The following is a 14,913-nucleotide window of genomic DNA, read 5'->3' as shown; positions in this document are numbered from 1 at the left end:
AGCAGAGCAGGGGCAACTGATCAGGCAATCCTGTATTGGCCACGCAGAGAGGGAATCGCGCAAGCATTCGTGCATTGTCTACATGCATTCCAGGGAGGGGGTACTTGTTGGGGTCACGTAGTTTGCCATTTGTGCATTTGCTTGCTCTTACCAGCGTCAGTACCAAGACTACGATGAAGATTCTCAAGTCCCTGTTCCGCAAGGCGCCTCGCGAACGCTCCAACCAAGCACCTACTGCGACTACCGAGGTGCTGCCCCCGATGGACTTGGCGAGGACGACTCGCCCCATTCGAAGCGGAGGCAACGGAAACAAGAAGCCCAAGCTCTCCAACCTCACGCTCGTCATGATGCTGTCGGACATGTAAGACGGAACAGCGTAAAGGAAGCCTAATTAACTGCAATAATATCCACGCCAGTCGTGAACTTCAGGACACTTTAGGCTGAAGGAGTCACTCTAAGAGTACGGCTCATCACGATTCGTCCGGAGATTGCAGCTCTTTGCCGTGGTTACCTTGCGTTCTGATAAGAGCCAAGTCGAGTCAGCCCTGTACACGGACCACGTCAACCTTGCATCCCGAATGTCGGTGTCGTCATACACGTCCAAGAAAATGGACGATGAGATTAGCTCGCGATCGTGCCCGAGCTAGGAGGCTGCATGGCTTACAGACTGTAGTGAAGCGAGTATAATAGCGTGAAGCTGCAGGCATCAAGGACTCACACTACCATTTCTGTGGGTCTTCTGCGGTGCTCCCTAGACGGAGGAACTTTGACCCACAAACCCCAGATATTCAGCCTTGCCTCGCCGACCCAACGCGAGCTTAGGACCAATGTTTCGCTGCCAACGATCAGTTTCAAGTCCTGCATGTAAGTAAGATCAGCCAGACGCACTGCTGGTAACTATGGAGAACCAGCACGCAGTGTACATGAACCGCGAAGACATGATGTCTTATTGCTACCTTCTGAGCTGAACACCAAACCTATGTTTCCTATCTGCCTCGCGATCAATCGTGTCCTGTGCTTCAAAACGAAAGGCAATAAACGCTCGAGTAGATTGATTTAAGGGGCATCCTCCCTATCCCAGGAAAGTAGCAATCGACAGATCGGGTAGCAGCACGCGGTCATTTCCACAGTGAATGGTGTGACGCACAGCTGAGAACTGCGCGTCGTTCTCGATAAACTCGATGTAGTCCGGCGCACCCGGTCGTACGACATTGTCTGCAGCGATAACCGACCCAGGGACCAGCGTCTCGCTACCAAGAATCAGCTTCAAATCAGACAAGTACACGGTCTTCTCGTGGTCGATGAAGTAAAGCTGCACGATACCAACAACAAGCATCCAAGACGCCGTCAGTTAAATCCCAACTCAACTCCAAAGACACAACAACACTCACGTCGACTTGCTTGCCACGGAGCTCCTCGTAGTTGTCCGAGAAGGCACCCACGTACACCGTCACCTGCTCGCTTAGACCCGCAATTTTAACCATCTCGCGAACGCGAGCTGCGAACACGGGCGAGTACTCGAACGAGTAGTAGTGCGACTCCTTGCCCGCGACCTCACGCTGCAGACTCGCGAAGCGCACAGTGCTGTAGCCCGTATAGGCCCCCAGTTCAGCCATAACCGCAGGTTTCTTCTTGCGGATCTCCTCGTCGATCACGGCTCCCTTCACCTGGCCGATGTTCATCATGTGGTTGGTGGACGCGAACTCGTCGATGCAGTCGATGACGGAGGCCGGGTTGCCACGTTCCGCGTGTTCCTTCACGTATTCGAGGCATTTGGCCGAGCTACAACAGTGGTGAGCAGTCAGAACATGGCAAAACTCACGGAGGACTGATACACGTACTTCTCATCCGTGCGGCGCTCCATCTCCTCTCGCGTCGGCTTGGGGCCGTTTCCCCACGGTCCATTCGGCTTCGGCGGCGAGCTCATCTATGTAGAGTGGATGGCGACGGTGATGTGCTTACACGCTTCCAGTGCAGATTGGCGAATGAGCCTCTGCAGCGCGTGGCAAGCTTGCTTGCAGGGAACTGGAATCAGAGCGGGGGCGTCAACAAACGGCAGGACAGATTACTACCCATGTGTCGGAATGATAGTCAAGATGTGGAATGTCGGATAAGAAGGGATCCTCATGTTACATGCGCTCTATTTCCTACGTGTCTGCATGTGTTGTTTAGCGGCCTGCTGGTTGAGGACATACTTTGATCACGAGTTATGTCCAGACCTAGTGAGCACGTACAGGTACTGGTCGACCAGCAGATCGGCGTTGAAGATATGCGGCGACGCTAGTGTGTCCACATGAACAGCGTCGAAGCCGCACAGCTTCTTCGCCTTGGTGAAGAACGACAAGTCGTTTTGTTCGTGACCTGGAACGTGGTGTGCGAAGCTCACAAACACCTGGGCATTCGTTTACAATGCACACAACATTAGCCAACCGATCTCAACGTTAACAGAGACAGCGATTCGAGGGATAGCAATATCTGCACCTACCTTTCCATCAGGGGCTAAGCAGGAGTCAATGGACTTGAGCAAATCGCCATGCTGGATAGTGAAATAGGTCAGCCAACCAACACTATCCAACAATGTAGGTAGCCCAAAACTCACCAGATGATGAAGCCACAGACACTCAGCAATGACAACCACATCAAATTGATCCTTCACCGACTCATCACCGCATTCAGAACTTTCAGGCCCCTGATCATCGTCCTTGGAACTATCAGTTCCTTCAGTACTCGAGTCCTCAAGACAACTCAACAACTCGGCCGTATCGCTGCCCCACAAGTGCCCTCTCACTTGGTGCCTCCCAGAACCGAGCAACTTGTCATTGCGTCTGATATTCGTCTCAATATTCTTCAGCAACAAGTCGTTCGGGTAATCTACAATCCATTCCAAACCTGTAAGAAAGCTTCAACCCCCCCCCCCCCCCCCCCCCCCAACAGAAACCCGGGATTTCCCCGCACCTGTTATCATTGCCACTTTAGCTCCAAAATGCAGTGCAACCAGCGACGGCAACGCTCTGCAGTCACCATCCCACCATAAACAGCAATATTCAGCCCCCACCCACACCCCACTCTCTCTCTCTCTCTCTCTCTCTTGAATCAACTTCAACTATACTCACGAGGCTGCACCGAATTCCACGACACTGTGGCCCTCCACGAGCTCCGGATGCTTGGCGAAATGCATGGCAATGAACCTCTGCGACCGCATCAAACACAGAGCGTCAATTACACAGCCCCCTCTTGGCTGCATTTCAATCTCCTTTTTTGCAACGGACCGCCCCATTCCAGACCGCGCAGGCGAAGAGCGAGCCAGGGATTGCGCCGTCGTCATCGGCCACTGAGATACGGAAGTGCGGCGCAGAGGAACCAACGTCCAGCTCCAGCACGAAGTCCTCCGGGTCGTACCCGTTGTCCTCCCCGTTCTGCAGGAACAGCGTCCCCACCACGTTGTCTTCATCCATTTTGTCGACGATATTCGGTTTCGTACTTAAACGAAAAGAATAAAATGGTTTAACCCAAAAGGTGCAATTTGACACCTTTGATGGTCTTGACGAAACCTGCGAGGAAATCACCCATGAAAGGGGTTTTTGTAAAGGGGCTCTTGCACTGGGTCTGTTTGCAACCCTGACTTGGTTTTTGCATTGGATATAGTTGCAAAACTGGCCGGGCCCTGCTACCGTGCGTGCAACCAAAGTTGCAAACGCCACCCCGCTTTTTAGCACAGTACCAGTGACAATCCTAGTCGATACGATCCATCCAGTCAATCAGCGATGGAGGATCGCCAGAAATACAACCCCAGTAGCAAATAGCCGGTAATGTCTATCGTGGATAAAGCCGCAAGGAATCGGCTTAAGTTTTTTGTGTGTGTTTTACTGGTTCGCTTTATAAATCCGCAAGGAAACAAGTCAAATCACGCTATATGAGCGAGTCCGGTCATTATCATCGCCATGCATATAGCTACAGCGAGCGACATAGTGTGAAGGAGCAACACTCCGAGGACACAGTATCCGATACATTTTACGATAGGTAGGCTGTTCGAGATTGGGAAAGCGCTCGAGTATCCGGATACAGTCAATGCGGGAATAGTGTGGAGCAAAACAAAATCTCTTTTTTTACACTTCCCACAGATAACTTTTGCTTTTTTACATTATTCCCACTTCCCCGTCGCCAAAGCACAACACCAACAGCAGCCACCGCTGCTGCCGGGAAGGTCAGTGTCGTCGTATCTCGCGTTCCAGCGCTTCACAGACCCCACCCAGCACTCATCTGAAAGCCCCGCGTCTCCCATACGTGGTGACCTCTCACTGCCGCCTACTTCCCCCGTCAAATCATGGGGCAACACTTTTTGTTCCACCGCGACCTGGTGGCCGCCACGGCCGTGCATCACGCGGTCAACGCGCGCCTCACCAGCGACTTGGCGGCGGATCTGGTGCTGATAGGGCCTCAGTGGTTGCGTATCTACCGCGTAGAGCCTTCTCCAAGCTCGGAGACTGCTCTGGAAGCTGCAAAAGGGCAGGTTTTGAACCTCCAGGCCTCCTTCCCCTTGGCCGGCGTAGCCGAGAGCGTCCACGTGCTCCGATTCGACCGCAGCCTCTTGAGGAAGAAACACCGTTTCTACGGAGGCGAGGAGGTGCTACTGCTCACATTCTCCATGTTCAAGTGGGTCATTGTGGGCTACGACCGCCGCTCGAGGGCGCTGGCGACGCTCGCTATGTTCTCGTTCGAGGAGGACGCTATTGGACCTGGAGCCACGCTGAAAGGAGAGAAGAACGGGCGAGAACAGCTGCTGGGACTTGCGACGCAGGCTGTGGCCAGAGTGGACCCGCAGACGAGGTGTGGAGCCATGCTCGTGTACTCGGACCAGTTGGTGATCGTCCCGTTCCGGAGCGAGTCCATGGAGCTGTCGTTCTTTGAAGAAGACGAGGACGAGTTCGAAGATGGAGACCATGTTGGATCCACGACGGCGGACTCGGACGATGAAGAAGACGATGAAGAAGAGAAGAAACTTGAAGAACTTGTCAATGAGAGCAAGCATCGTGGAGTCACGAGTGATATGAACAACACGCTCAATGCACTGCTGGACAAGAGCGTCAAGGTCGGATCGAAGCGCAAACGCAACCACATGAGTGGAATCATGCCGAACGACATCGCCGGACGTGAGTTCCTGCTGCGGCTGCGCGAACTAGAGATTACAGGCAAAGTGATTGACCTGGCTTTTCTCGATGGATATTTGGAACCGACGCTGATGGTGCTCCATGAAGAGAATGAGAGGAACTCGACGTATGGACGCCTGGCGGCAGGATTTGACACATACTGCCTTACTGTCATCTCCATCAACATGAACACGAGGTAAGCCTGACCTGTTCTACTTCGAGAATGCCCTCATTGAAGTGCTGATCGTCATACTAATTTCTCCCGTATGCAATGCAGACTCCACCCAAAGATTTGGACAGTGAAAAACCTCCCTTCGGACTGTTTCCGCTTGATCCCGTGTCGAGCACCGCTGGGCGGTGTCGTCGTCTTGTCGGCAAACGCATTTCTCTACTTTAACCAGACGCAGTTCCATGGACTTGCCACGAACGTTTTTGCGAACAAAACGGTGAATCAAACGGTGTTCCCTCTCAGTGGTGCAGTATACGAAACGCCCGACCACGAGACTGCGCAGCTCAATATTGTACTTTACGATTGTCAACACGAGTATCTGCACGAAAAAGAGCTGCTGCTGACTATGCCGACCGGAGACGTGTTTGTGCTATCTCTGCCGTACGAAGACACGTCCAACCGCGGTCTGTATGGATTTGGCGGTTCATCATCGAGTCGGAATGCATCGCTGTCGCTGCGAATGCTCCGATCTGGCATTCTCGCTACCTGCCTGTGCGTCAACGATGAGAAAAAGACGCTATTTGTGGGTTCACGGTCAGGCGATTCTGTATTGTTTGCTTTGGATCAGAAAAAGCTGACCGACGCTGGGGATGACGGCTCGACGGAGCAGCAAGACGAAGAAATGCTGGTTAAGGAGGAGCCCGTAAAAGAAGAAACGATTCCAGAAGTTAAACCTGAACCTGTTGAAGAGGAGGACGACGAAGATGATTTGTTCCTATACGGTGCTGCTCCCACCAAAGAAGAACCAGCAGCGGCGTCTGACCCGGAAGTGGCTGTTAATGGGATGAATGGATCCAGCGTTAAGAAGGAGACAAATGGTACTTCTGTTGAAGAAGAGAGCGGTCCGTACGATTATGAGCTCCGGCAGATTGACCTACTACCAAGCATCGGACAGATCACATCGATTGATTTGGGCATTGAAAACAGTGCAGACTCGAATGAAAAGCGCGAGGAGCTTGTGATTAGTGGTGGATATGAGCGTAATGGCGCTATCTCGGTGCTGCACAATGGATTGCGTCCAATCGTCGGTACCGAGGCAGAGCTCAATGGCTGCCGAGCGATGTGGACTGTATCATCTTCCCTGCCTTCTGCAACCAAAAGCCCAGATGGACGGAGTTACAACGCATACCTGATTTTGAGTGTTGCCCACAGAACGATGGTGCTTCGAACAGGTGAAGGCATGGAGCCCTTGGAAGCTGATAGTGGGTTTTACACGTCCGGCCCAACGCTTTCCGCGGCGAATTTGTTCAACAGACAGAGAATCGTTCAGATATTTAAGCAAGGTGCACGCGTGATGATGGAGGTACCCGAAGAGGAAGCACCAAATGGGAATAATGACAAACCAGAAAAGACTGAAGGTGATGATGACGAAGAGGAGGACGACGATGAAGAGGACGGACCGAGAGTGAAGCTAATTTGTACGCAGGAAATCACGTTGGAGGGTGATGTGGAGTGCGGAGGTATGAACGTCGATACCTCAAGCGTAGGAATTGTGTCGGTGGATGTCATCGACCCTTATATTCTCCTGCTGCTAACAGACGGCTCGGTTCGCCTGTTAATGGGAGATGAAGAAGACATGGAGCTGACGGTCATTGACCCGGAAATCGATTATCTTGATGGAGCTGCTGATTCGAATGGAAGCGTGGATTCTTCCAAGCATGGCAGCAGTTCTGCATGCCTATTTTACGATTGGGCGGGTATGTTCCGTGAAAATGCATGGGGTGAGGACGAACGCGAAGAGCGCAGTGATCCTGCAGCTACTGAGAGCAAAATGGCTAAAGCGGTTGGCGGCGACGACGATGATGACATGGATGCATTGTACAGTACAAAGCCAAGTCCTAAGGCGAGTTCGACTATCCGCAGTAGCACATCAAAGTCAGCACCGATCCCAGCTGCGCAGGCGAACGCTGATGGTTCTGTGTCGATTCCGCTACTGAAACAGAAGGACGCCAAGATGATGTGTGGCATGTGCTTTGGAGATGGTTCTCTGCACGTGTTCTCCCTCCCTGATTTCAAGAAGAGGGGTGTTTTTCCGTATCTCACTTTTGCACCGCAAGCTCTCGTGAATACGCTAGAGCACTACCAAGTTAGCAAGAAGAAGACGGTAAAGTTTTCTGCGCCAGTTCTCGGTCTCAACGCGTCAACGTCTTCAGCGAACGATGGTCGTATCAAGAAATCCCACACCATTAATTCGCCAGTGGCCGACATCATTATCCACCGTGTCGGCCCAAGTGAAGGCCAACATAACGCCCAGTACCTGTCGCGGATGGTGATGTTGGTGTTCCTGGCAAACGGTGACTTGCTCATGTATTCCGCTACACCCAAGTTCGAGAGCTTAAAACCTCGGAGCAACGGAGAAGTCACGCCAGTGTTCCATTTCGTTCGCGTTGGAACTGATCTAATTACCCGACCATTCCTACCCCCACGAGCACGTGCGAATGCTCACAACGAGGCTGGTAGCAACCCGGAGGTGAATACTAGCGCAGTGCTTGCCAAGCTCCGCGCTGGTTTCCGATACCCTATGCTAACATGCTTCTACAACGTTAACAACATGAGTGGGGCTTTTTTCCGAGGAGCACACCCGATGTGGATCTTGGGTGACCGCGGGCAGCCGTCTTTCATCCCAATGTGTGTCGCTGGGTCCGCCCCACCGGCCTCTCGCGCGAATGGAGCCTCGACCAAGAACACGGCCCCGAAGGTAAGCGTTCCAGTATTGAGTTTTACGCCGTTCCACCACTGGAACTGCCCCAACGGCTTCATTTACTTCCACTCGCGAGGCGCATTGCGCGTGTGCGAGCTCCCTTCGAGCAAAACTTCGACGGTGCTTCCGTCGAGCGGCGGCTTTGTCCTTCAGAAGGCGGAGTTTGGTGCTACGCTGCACCACATGCTGTACCTGGGCAGCCATGGTCCTGGTGGTGTGTCAGAGGCTTTAGAAGCGCCGACGTATGCAGTGGTTTGTAGCGTCAAAATGAAACCAGCTGATGCGGAGCGCGCTACAGAGGTCGAGAACGCAGAAGAAGAGGAAGAACCCGAAAATCTGGACGCAAACGGAAATCCTGTAGGAAGCAATGTGATGGCGCCCACCGCTGAAATGTTTCCGGATTATGAGATTGATCAAATGGCCCATACTGAAGAGGATGTATACGAGCTTCGCCTTGTGCAAACAAACGAGTTTGGCGAGTGGGGACGCCGTGGAGTATTCCGCGTGCACTTTGAGAGGTACGAGGTGGTGCTGAGCGTGAAGCTCATGTATCTGTACGACTCGTCGCTGATGAAGGAGGAAGTAGCTTCTACTTCACCGGAGTGGAACAAGAAAAAGCGGCCCTATTTGGTCATTGGCACTGGGTGGGTTGGTCCTCACGGAGAAGATGAGAGTGGACGCGGTCGTCTCCTGCTTTACGAACTTGACTACGCCCAGTACGTCAACGAAGAGGGAGGCGCCAGTGGAAAACTGCCGAAGTTGCGATTAGTGTTCATCAAGGAGCATCGACAGGGAGCCATTTCTGCAGTGACGCAGCTTGGGCCGTATGTGCTTGCAGCCGTTGGATCCAAGGTCATCGTGTACGAGTTCAAGTCGGAGCAATTGATCGGCTGCGCTTTTTATGACGCGCAAATGTTTATCGTGACTTTGAATGTCGTGAAGGATTTCGTCATGTACGGCGATGTCTATAAGAGCGTTCACTTCTTGCGCTGGAGGGAGAAGCAGAGACAGTTGGTTCTTCTCGCGAAGGACTATGAGCCGTTGGCCGTGTCCACCACGGAGTTCAGCGTGTTTGAGAAAAAGTTAGCATTGCTGGCGGTGGACATGGACGAGAATCTGCACGTGATGCAGTTTGCCCCCCAGGATATCGAGTCACGCGGTGGCCAGCGTCTGTTGCGCGTCAGTGACTTTCACTTGGGGGTGCAAGTCGCTAGCATGTTCCGCAAGCGAGTGGATGCTCATGGGCCAGTCGTACCTGCTACAAATGGCCGACCATCGGCCCTTCCATCATTTTACGTCAACGTCATGGGAAGTTCGGAAGGTGGCGTCGGCGCCCTGATCCCTGTGAGCGAGCGCGTCTTCCGTCGTCTCTTTACGCTGCAGAACGTGATGGTCAACACGCTGCCTCAAAACTGTGCGCTGAACCCGCGCGAGTTCCGCATGCTCAAGACGAACGCCCAGCAGCGGTGTGGACGACCTGACGCGTGGAGTAAGAAGAAGTGGAAAAAGAGTTTCCTGGACGCGTTCGTGCTGTTCCGCTTCTTGCAGCTCGACTATGTGGCGCAGAAGGAGCTCGCGCGCTGCATTGGTACTACGCCTGAGGTTGTCATTCACAACCTGCTGGAAGTGCAGCATGCGACGGCGACATTCCTGTAGACGTCGGCAAGTAATCGATCATGAAATACAGTTGGCACATTGTGATGAACTCGCGCGATTGGAATAAACGAAATCGATGGATAAGCCCAAGATCATTGAAAGTTTCTTGTCAATCTTCACTGAGCCATTCTAACATTGTTAATGGCAAAGGCCACGTACCCCGTTTCGTGACATAAACCCTGAACATCTTTACGACATACTTGTCGTTCGTCAATTTTGGTCTTGAACCGCTTGTTTTTCTATCTCTACTTCGGTGTTTCTTGACAAAATGTATCGCCAACGGCTTCAGCGTCTATGATTTTGTTCTTTACCAGGCTGAACCACTTCTTGAAGTCGAAATCCTTTTGGAGTCTATTCATCTTCGACAGACTTCACTGTAGGAAGAAGGCCAGGAAAATTCTTGCGTGATGAAGGAAAAAGTTGTGTCTTGTACTCGAAGCAGAAGTCAGAAGAAAGAGAAGAAGAGAAGAAACTTGGTAGTATGGCGGAGAATGCTCTTCATCCGTTGTCGTCTAGCAACCCCAATAAGTTTTCCTCTTACGATGTCGAATTACACTGTTCAAACACGTCGACCAAAACGAAGCTCGAAAGCCAAAATGCCGGGTCTTTTGCGATTATCTTGTTTGGCGTGGGGAGCCCATGTATGAGCAGCTCTAGTTAGATCTCGACTACTTAACTTACGTAGTTGATCGCATAGACCCTATCGTCGTACTAGCAGAGTAAAGGTGAGATTTTCCGACCCAAAGTCTACCCCCAGCGACCATACGTCCGACCGTGTTTCACATACTCAACCAATAACTCCGCGAAGCGCTTGTCGTTCAAGGTTTTTTGCCCGATTTTCAACTTGACCGTCTCCACTGTGAATTTATCCCACTTCTTGAATATGTCGGTCTTGAACTGCTCGTTTTGCAACATCTTCTTCATCGTTTTCATGCTGAAGTTTTTCTTTTCTAGACCGAACCATTTCTTGACGTCGAACACCTTTTTGAAGTCAATGGCCCTTTCTTCATCTTCAGCAGGAGTTGTCCGGAGAAACCTGTAGCCATTCAATGGGGTATCACGAGGCTGAGATAGACTCGATGTTTCCACCTTAGCTACGGAGGAGGCATTGCAACTTGCAACGAAAGTGACTACGATCACTATTAGTACGGCGTAGCTCAAACGCATGGTCAGTTCTTGGATGCGAGGTCTTGAGAGCTAAAACGGCAACTGAACTATTGAGGTCATTCGAAGCCTTCAAATCCCAGTGTGAATCAATCCTGTGGAACAACTGCTATGTACAGCGGAGACGTACCCTACATATATGTATACTCAAGTTGAGTATACCTATCGGTCGCGTTGCGTCTTTCTAGAGCATACCCCATCGGAACGAGGATCGCAGCTGTGGACGATAACTGTATGTCAAAACTCAGTCCCTGTGACGATAAGTCCTCATAGTTATCGTCGATAACTGTTAAAGTAATGGTTTGCAGAGGATTAGGACAGCGGAGGATAGCGCGAAGAGTAAGGTAAGAGAGGGTTCTTGAGGAGGAAGTCGGCCTGGAAGGTGGCTTGTGTGTTGGAGGAGAAGATGAGAAGTTGAGAAGTGAGGACTGGAAGTCCCAAATGGGGATAATAACCCCTTATCTGTCATACCTTGACTGGTCTACATTGCACGGGATACTAATCCTAAGTACTACTTGAGTACTATGATAAAGCGTAGGCACGCCGGAGATGTGTACTTTAATAGTGCCGAGTTTTCCAGCAAGCCGAGTAATGAATGCCCCGCCCCGAGTTCATAACCGCTTCTCTCACAGGAGCATTGCAAATGCCTCTGCGAAATGGAGCGAATCTAAGCAAATCCTGAAGTATATCCTCAGATGTGCTTGATTCAACGACAGCTTTACATGTAGATGCATACTATTAATAAGGCTTTGTAGACAGTTAAATTGGTTCGCCTTGTCTGCTTCTAACACCTACTACTCCGATCCACAAGTACCCGTTTGAGACTGTATGCGTATCCAATTCCTCATAGTTATTGTTAAAGTATGCATCTCCGACGTGCCTACGCTTTATCATAGTACTCAAGTAGTACTCAGGATTTGTATCCGTGCAATGTAGACCAGTCAAGGTATGACAGATAAGGGGTTATTATCCCCATTTGGGACTTCCAGTCCTCACTTCTCCTTTGGACCTCCAATACACAAACCACCTTCCAGGCCAACTTCCTCCTCAAGCACCCTCTCTTACCTTACTCTTCGCGCTATCCTCTGCTGTCCTAATCCTCTGCAAATTATTACTTTAACAAATTGAAAAGTGCATTTGTTTGCTTAGAGTTTAGTTGCTTTCTCTGGCTACTCTAATGCAGCCATTCATTCTGGAGAAATCTTCAGTACCTTAACAGCTAAACAAACATGTGCATCAGCAACTCCGTTGGCAGAGAATATTGACAAAACATGAGAAACGGATATCATCTCGCTGCAAATCACAAAAATCGGAGATGCCGACAAGAAATCTATACCCAAGCCTCGCTCCGTTTCTCAGTGAGGTAAATTGACGTCATTTATCTCTAAAGTTAACGACTTCCTATGTCCATTCTGAAAGCTGCCTATTTATCAGCCTCCAGCTGAGGCTCAAGTCGGCTTTCTGTAGCCAAGCTTTCACCGCGCACCCAAGCCTCACCCCCCCCCCCCCTTGGGAGCGCGGTGACAGAACCCTAAGCCGAGCAATGTGACCATGTAAGAGAAAGTCAACGACTTAAGAGCACTTGGCACTGAAGGTGGTGCAGGCAACAGCCTTAAGCACCAGGAGTGTTATTGAACGGCAGCCCGTAGATTCTTGGTATAAAGAAGAATGAACAGGTTTCTTCTAGAGAAGCCTCGTGAGACTAAACCTCAACCAACGGCAGCGTCCTTGTCCCAGCTTGTCTGGTTGAAGTCGACCAATTTCTCTTACCATGCCTGGTCCTGGGTTTAAGTCCGTGTGCGTAGCACACGGATCTTAAACCACAGTCATTCTTGTACTCCGTTACACGCAGCCTTCAATGAGCTTCGACCAGCTTTCTCAAACATGTGTTGTTTCGCGCAGCCTTCTGCCAGGCCACTTGCTCTCTACCGAGCTAATCTGAAAACTGCATTGATCTCTCTTATCTGTCTGTGGTCGTGAGGGACCCGCGGGTCTGGGTTGAGACCGTGGGAGCTGTTGGGTACAGAGGTACCTCGACGGATCACATGTCCTATTTTCTTGTGAACAGCCAAGCGTTCCTCGGTCTTGCAACGGTGGAGTACGTAATTGTACTCACAGGTACATGGCCTCGCTCGACCCGAGCTTCGTTGAGGTCCGCGGGGTGACGAACCACTTGTCCTTGCACAAACGAGCAGCCATGCGTCTAAATACAATTGCTAGTGCAGAGATGTGTTTTCATCCCATTGTATTATATTCTTGTAGATGCAGAGGCGACATCTCCGCAATGTCATCAGTAGAACCTCTTGGTCGTAGTTAATGTGCGACTCACATCGATGAGTATTTTTCTCCCTAGTGGCCTTATCGAGGTAGTTCTCGCTTTAAATTGCTGTAATTAGCTAGCGCTGGAGACAAGTATGTGAGCTACCAAATCCATAGAGTGGTGGCGTTCATGCAATTAAGAGCTTTTTCTTGGTTTGTGTAGTAGACAGTTGGTGGTTTCGAAGTGTGGGAGAATGAATTCCAAGTGCCTGCACATGTTTTTCACGTGTGAGTCAGTAGCACGTTCGACAGTTTAAATGAAAATTCCTGAATGTGTCTGAAGGAAGGCTAAAATCATGTGAACTACTACTGGTACATCGAGTTTGATCGCGAAGCTGCTCCCCAAGCGAAGCTCGGCAGTTCTCTACAAAACGTATCGTACTTAGGTTGTCGTATACGGTACATCTAGCAAATTCGGATTCCTTGGAGCAAAAGAGGGGTCGAGTTATTCCACGGAGCAACTCGTTCATTCCAACTCCAAGACTTGCTCCGACAACTACAGTTCTCTATTAGCCTTTAAAAACGTACACCACCGAGCCAAGGTGAAGCATAGGATTGAGAGTGATTTCACGTCGTTAGTCCTTTGTCCACTTCGCCGGAATGATTTTGAGTCCGCACTGAGAATGCATGCGCACGACTTCGATGTGGAAGTCAATGGAAGTCAATTCACCTCACAGTGGTCGAGGTCCACAGCACTGCAAGTTTGATCCGTGGCGAGCACGCAGTTATCTCACTTATCAATTTGCCACGTCTCCAATCCTCCGCCATGAGCAGCTTTTCGATCCTCGAATCCGTCACGTCCAGAGTCACCAAAGTCATCGCGCCGATGTTAAGCGGAAAGCTGCAACGCAAGTACGTCATGGCTCATCCGATTCGCCCCTTCGAAGAATCATCATCTGACCCAAACTGGTTTATCTCCGATCCATAGCTCGGCTGCATGTCTGGAATTCGTCAAGCAGAACGCCACCCGAAACGATCCTGCGTCTGTGATAGCGACCATCGACTCGTTTGCAGCAAGCAACACGATGATGAATGTCGGCGCAGGCAAAGGCGCCATCGTGGACGCTGAAATCCGTCAGAAGACGCCACACGTCATGGCTGAGATCGGAGCCTATACGGGCTACAGCACGGTGCGCTTCGCCAGCGCCCAACGCGATGCAGCGAAAACGGCTGACATCAAATCCCACTACTACTCCTTTGAGTACTCGCCAGAGTTTGCAGCCCGTGTGCGTGAGGTACGTCACCCACTGCAACATCAGCAGCTCCGCTTGCTGACTCTTTGAATGTAGATGGTCTCCTTCGCCGGGCTGGACGACCAAGTCACGGTCATCGAAGGAGCTTTCTCGGAGCAGCTTCACCTCCTCCAGGATAAGACTGTCGATGTCCGTGCACTGGATTGAGCCCACTATTCTCCACCTGGCGATCACCAACTCACCAAATTTCTTGCATCTGCAGATCTACTTCATCGATCACGACAAGAGTCTGTACGTCCCAGACGCCACCAAGATCCTCGCCAGTGGGACATTGCACCCGGGTTCGTTACTCATTGCCGACAACGTCCTGATTCCTGGCGCTCCCGAGTATCTCGCCTATGTCGATGAGCACCCTCAGCTCCAGCCCGTCTTGCATAAAGTCCCCATCGACTTCATCAGCTGGCTCCACGACGGTCTCTCCGTAGCCACCTACACCAAGTAACC

The 14,913-nt window shown here is 51.1% G+C and overlaps 6 protein-coding genes across 6 annotated transcripts; 3 read left to right on the top strand and 3 right to left on the bottom strand.

Moving 5' to 3' along the window:
- Positions 1–173: 173 nt before the first annotated feature.
- On the top strand, positions 174–444 carry KRP23_14448 (uncharacterized protein; the record flags this gene model as incomplete). Its single annotated transcript, XM_067885271.1, has 2 exons — positions 174–361; positions 417–444. 2 exons carry the CDS (start codon positions 174–176, stop codon positions 442–444), a joined length of 216 nt encoding a protein of 71 aa, XP_067737463.1.
- A 628-nt stretch (positions 445–1,072) lies between these two features.
- Positions 1,073–1,927, bottom strand: KRP23_14447 (putative catechol O-methyltransferase 2; the record flags this gene model as incomplete). Its single annotated transcript, XM_067885270.1, has 3 exons — positions 1,073–1,312; positions 1,392–1,782; positions 1,842–1,927. 3 exons carry the CDS (start codon positions 1,925–1,927, stop codon positions 1,073–1,075), a joined length of 717 nt encoding a protein of 238 aa, XP_067737462.1.
- Positions 1,928–2,200: 273 nt separating this feature from the next.
- On the bottom strand, positions 2,201–3,455 carry KRP23_14446 (Protein N-terminal and lysine N-methyltransferase EFM7; the record flags this gene model as incomplete). The annotated part of the gene is made up of 6 exons (XM_067885269.1): positions 2,201–2,392; positions 2,486–2,536; positions 2,600–2,871; positions 2,956–3,011; positions 3,114–3,190; positions 3,270–3,455. 6 exons carry the CDS (start codon positions 3,453–3,455, stop codon positions 2,201–2,203), a joined length of 834 nt encoding a protein of 277 aa, XP_067737461.1.
- Positions 3,456–4,324: 869 nt separating this feature from the next.
- On the top strand, positions 4,325–9,733 carry KRP23_14445 (Cleavage and polyadenylation specificity factor subunit 1; the record flags this gene model as incomplete). The annotated part of the gene is made up of 2 exons (XM_067885268.1): positions 4,325–5,343; positions 5,425–9,733. The coding sequence occupies 2 exons, from the start codon at positions 4,325–4,327 to the stop codon at positions 9,731–9,733; spliced, it is 5,328 nt and encodes a 1,775-aa protein (XP_067737460.1).
- A 747-nt stretch (positions 9,734–10,480) lies between these two features.
- KRP23_14444 (uncharacterized protein) lies at positions 10,481–10,900 on the bottom strand (the record flags this gene model as incomplete). The annotated part of the gene is made up of 1 exon (XM_067896007.1): positions 10,481–10,900. The coding sequence occupies one exon, from the start codon at positions 10,898–10,900 to the stop codon at positions 10,481–10,483; it is 420 nt and encodes a 139-aa protein (XP_067737459.1).
- Positions 10,901–13,982: 3,082 nt separating this feature from the next.
- KRP23_14443 (Catechol O-methyltransferase) lies at positions 13,983–14,911 on the top strand (the record flags this gene model as incomplete). Its single annotated transcript, XM_067885267.1, has 4 exons — positions 13,983–14,068; positions 14,145–14,451; positions 14,506–14,598; positions 14,672–14,911. The coding sequence occupies 4 exons, from the start codon at positions 13,983–13,985 to the stop codon at positions 14,909–14,911; spliced, it is 726 nt and encodes a 241-aa protein (XP_067737458.1).
- Between the last annotated feature and the right edge of the window lie 2 nt (positions 14,912–14,913).

Source organism: Phytophthora ramorum, assembly GCF_020800215.1.
Source record: "Phytophthora ramorum isolate Pr-102 chromosome Unknown Phyram_PR-102_s0021, whole genome shotgun sequence".
Taxonomy (NCBI): Eukaryota; Oomycota; class Peronosporomycetes; order Peronosporales; family Peronosporaceae; genus Phytophthora; species Phytophthora ramorum.
This window is presented reverse-complemented; position numbering and strand designations above follow the sequence as displayed.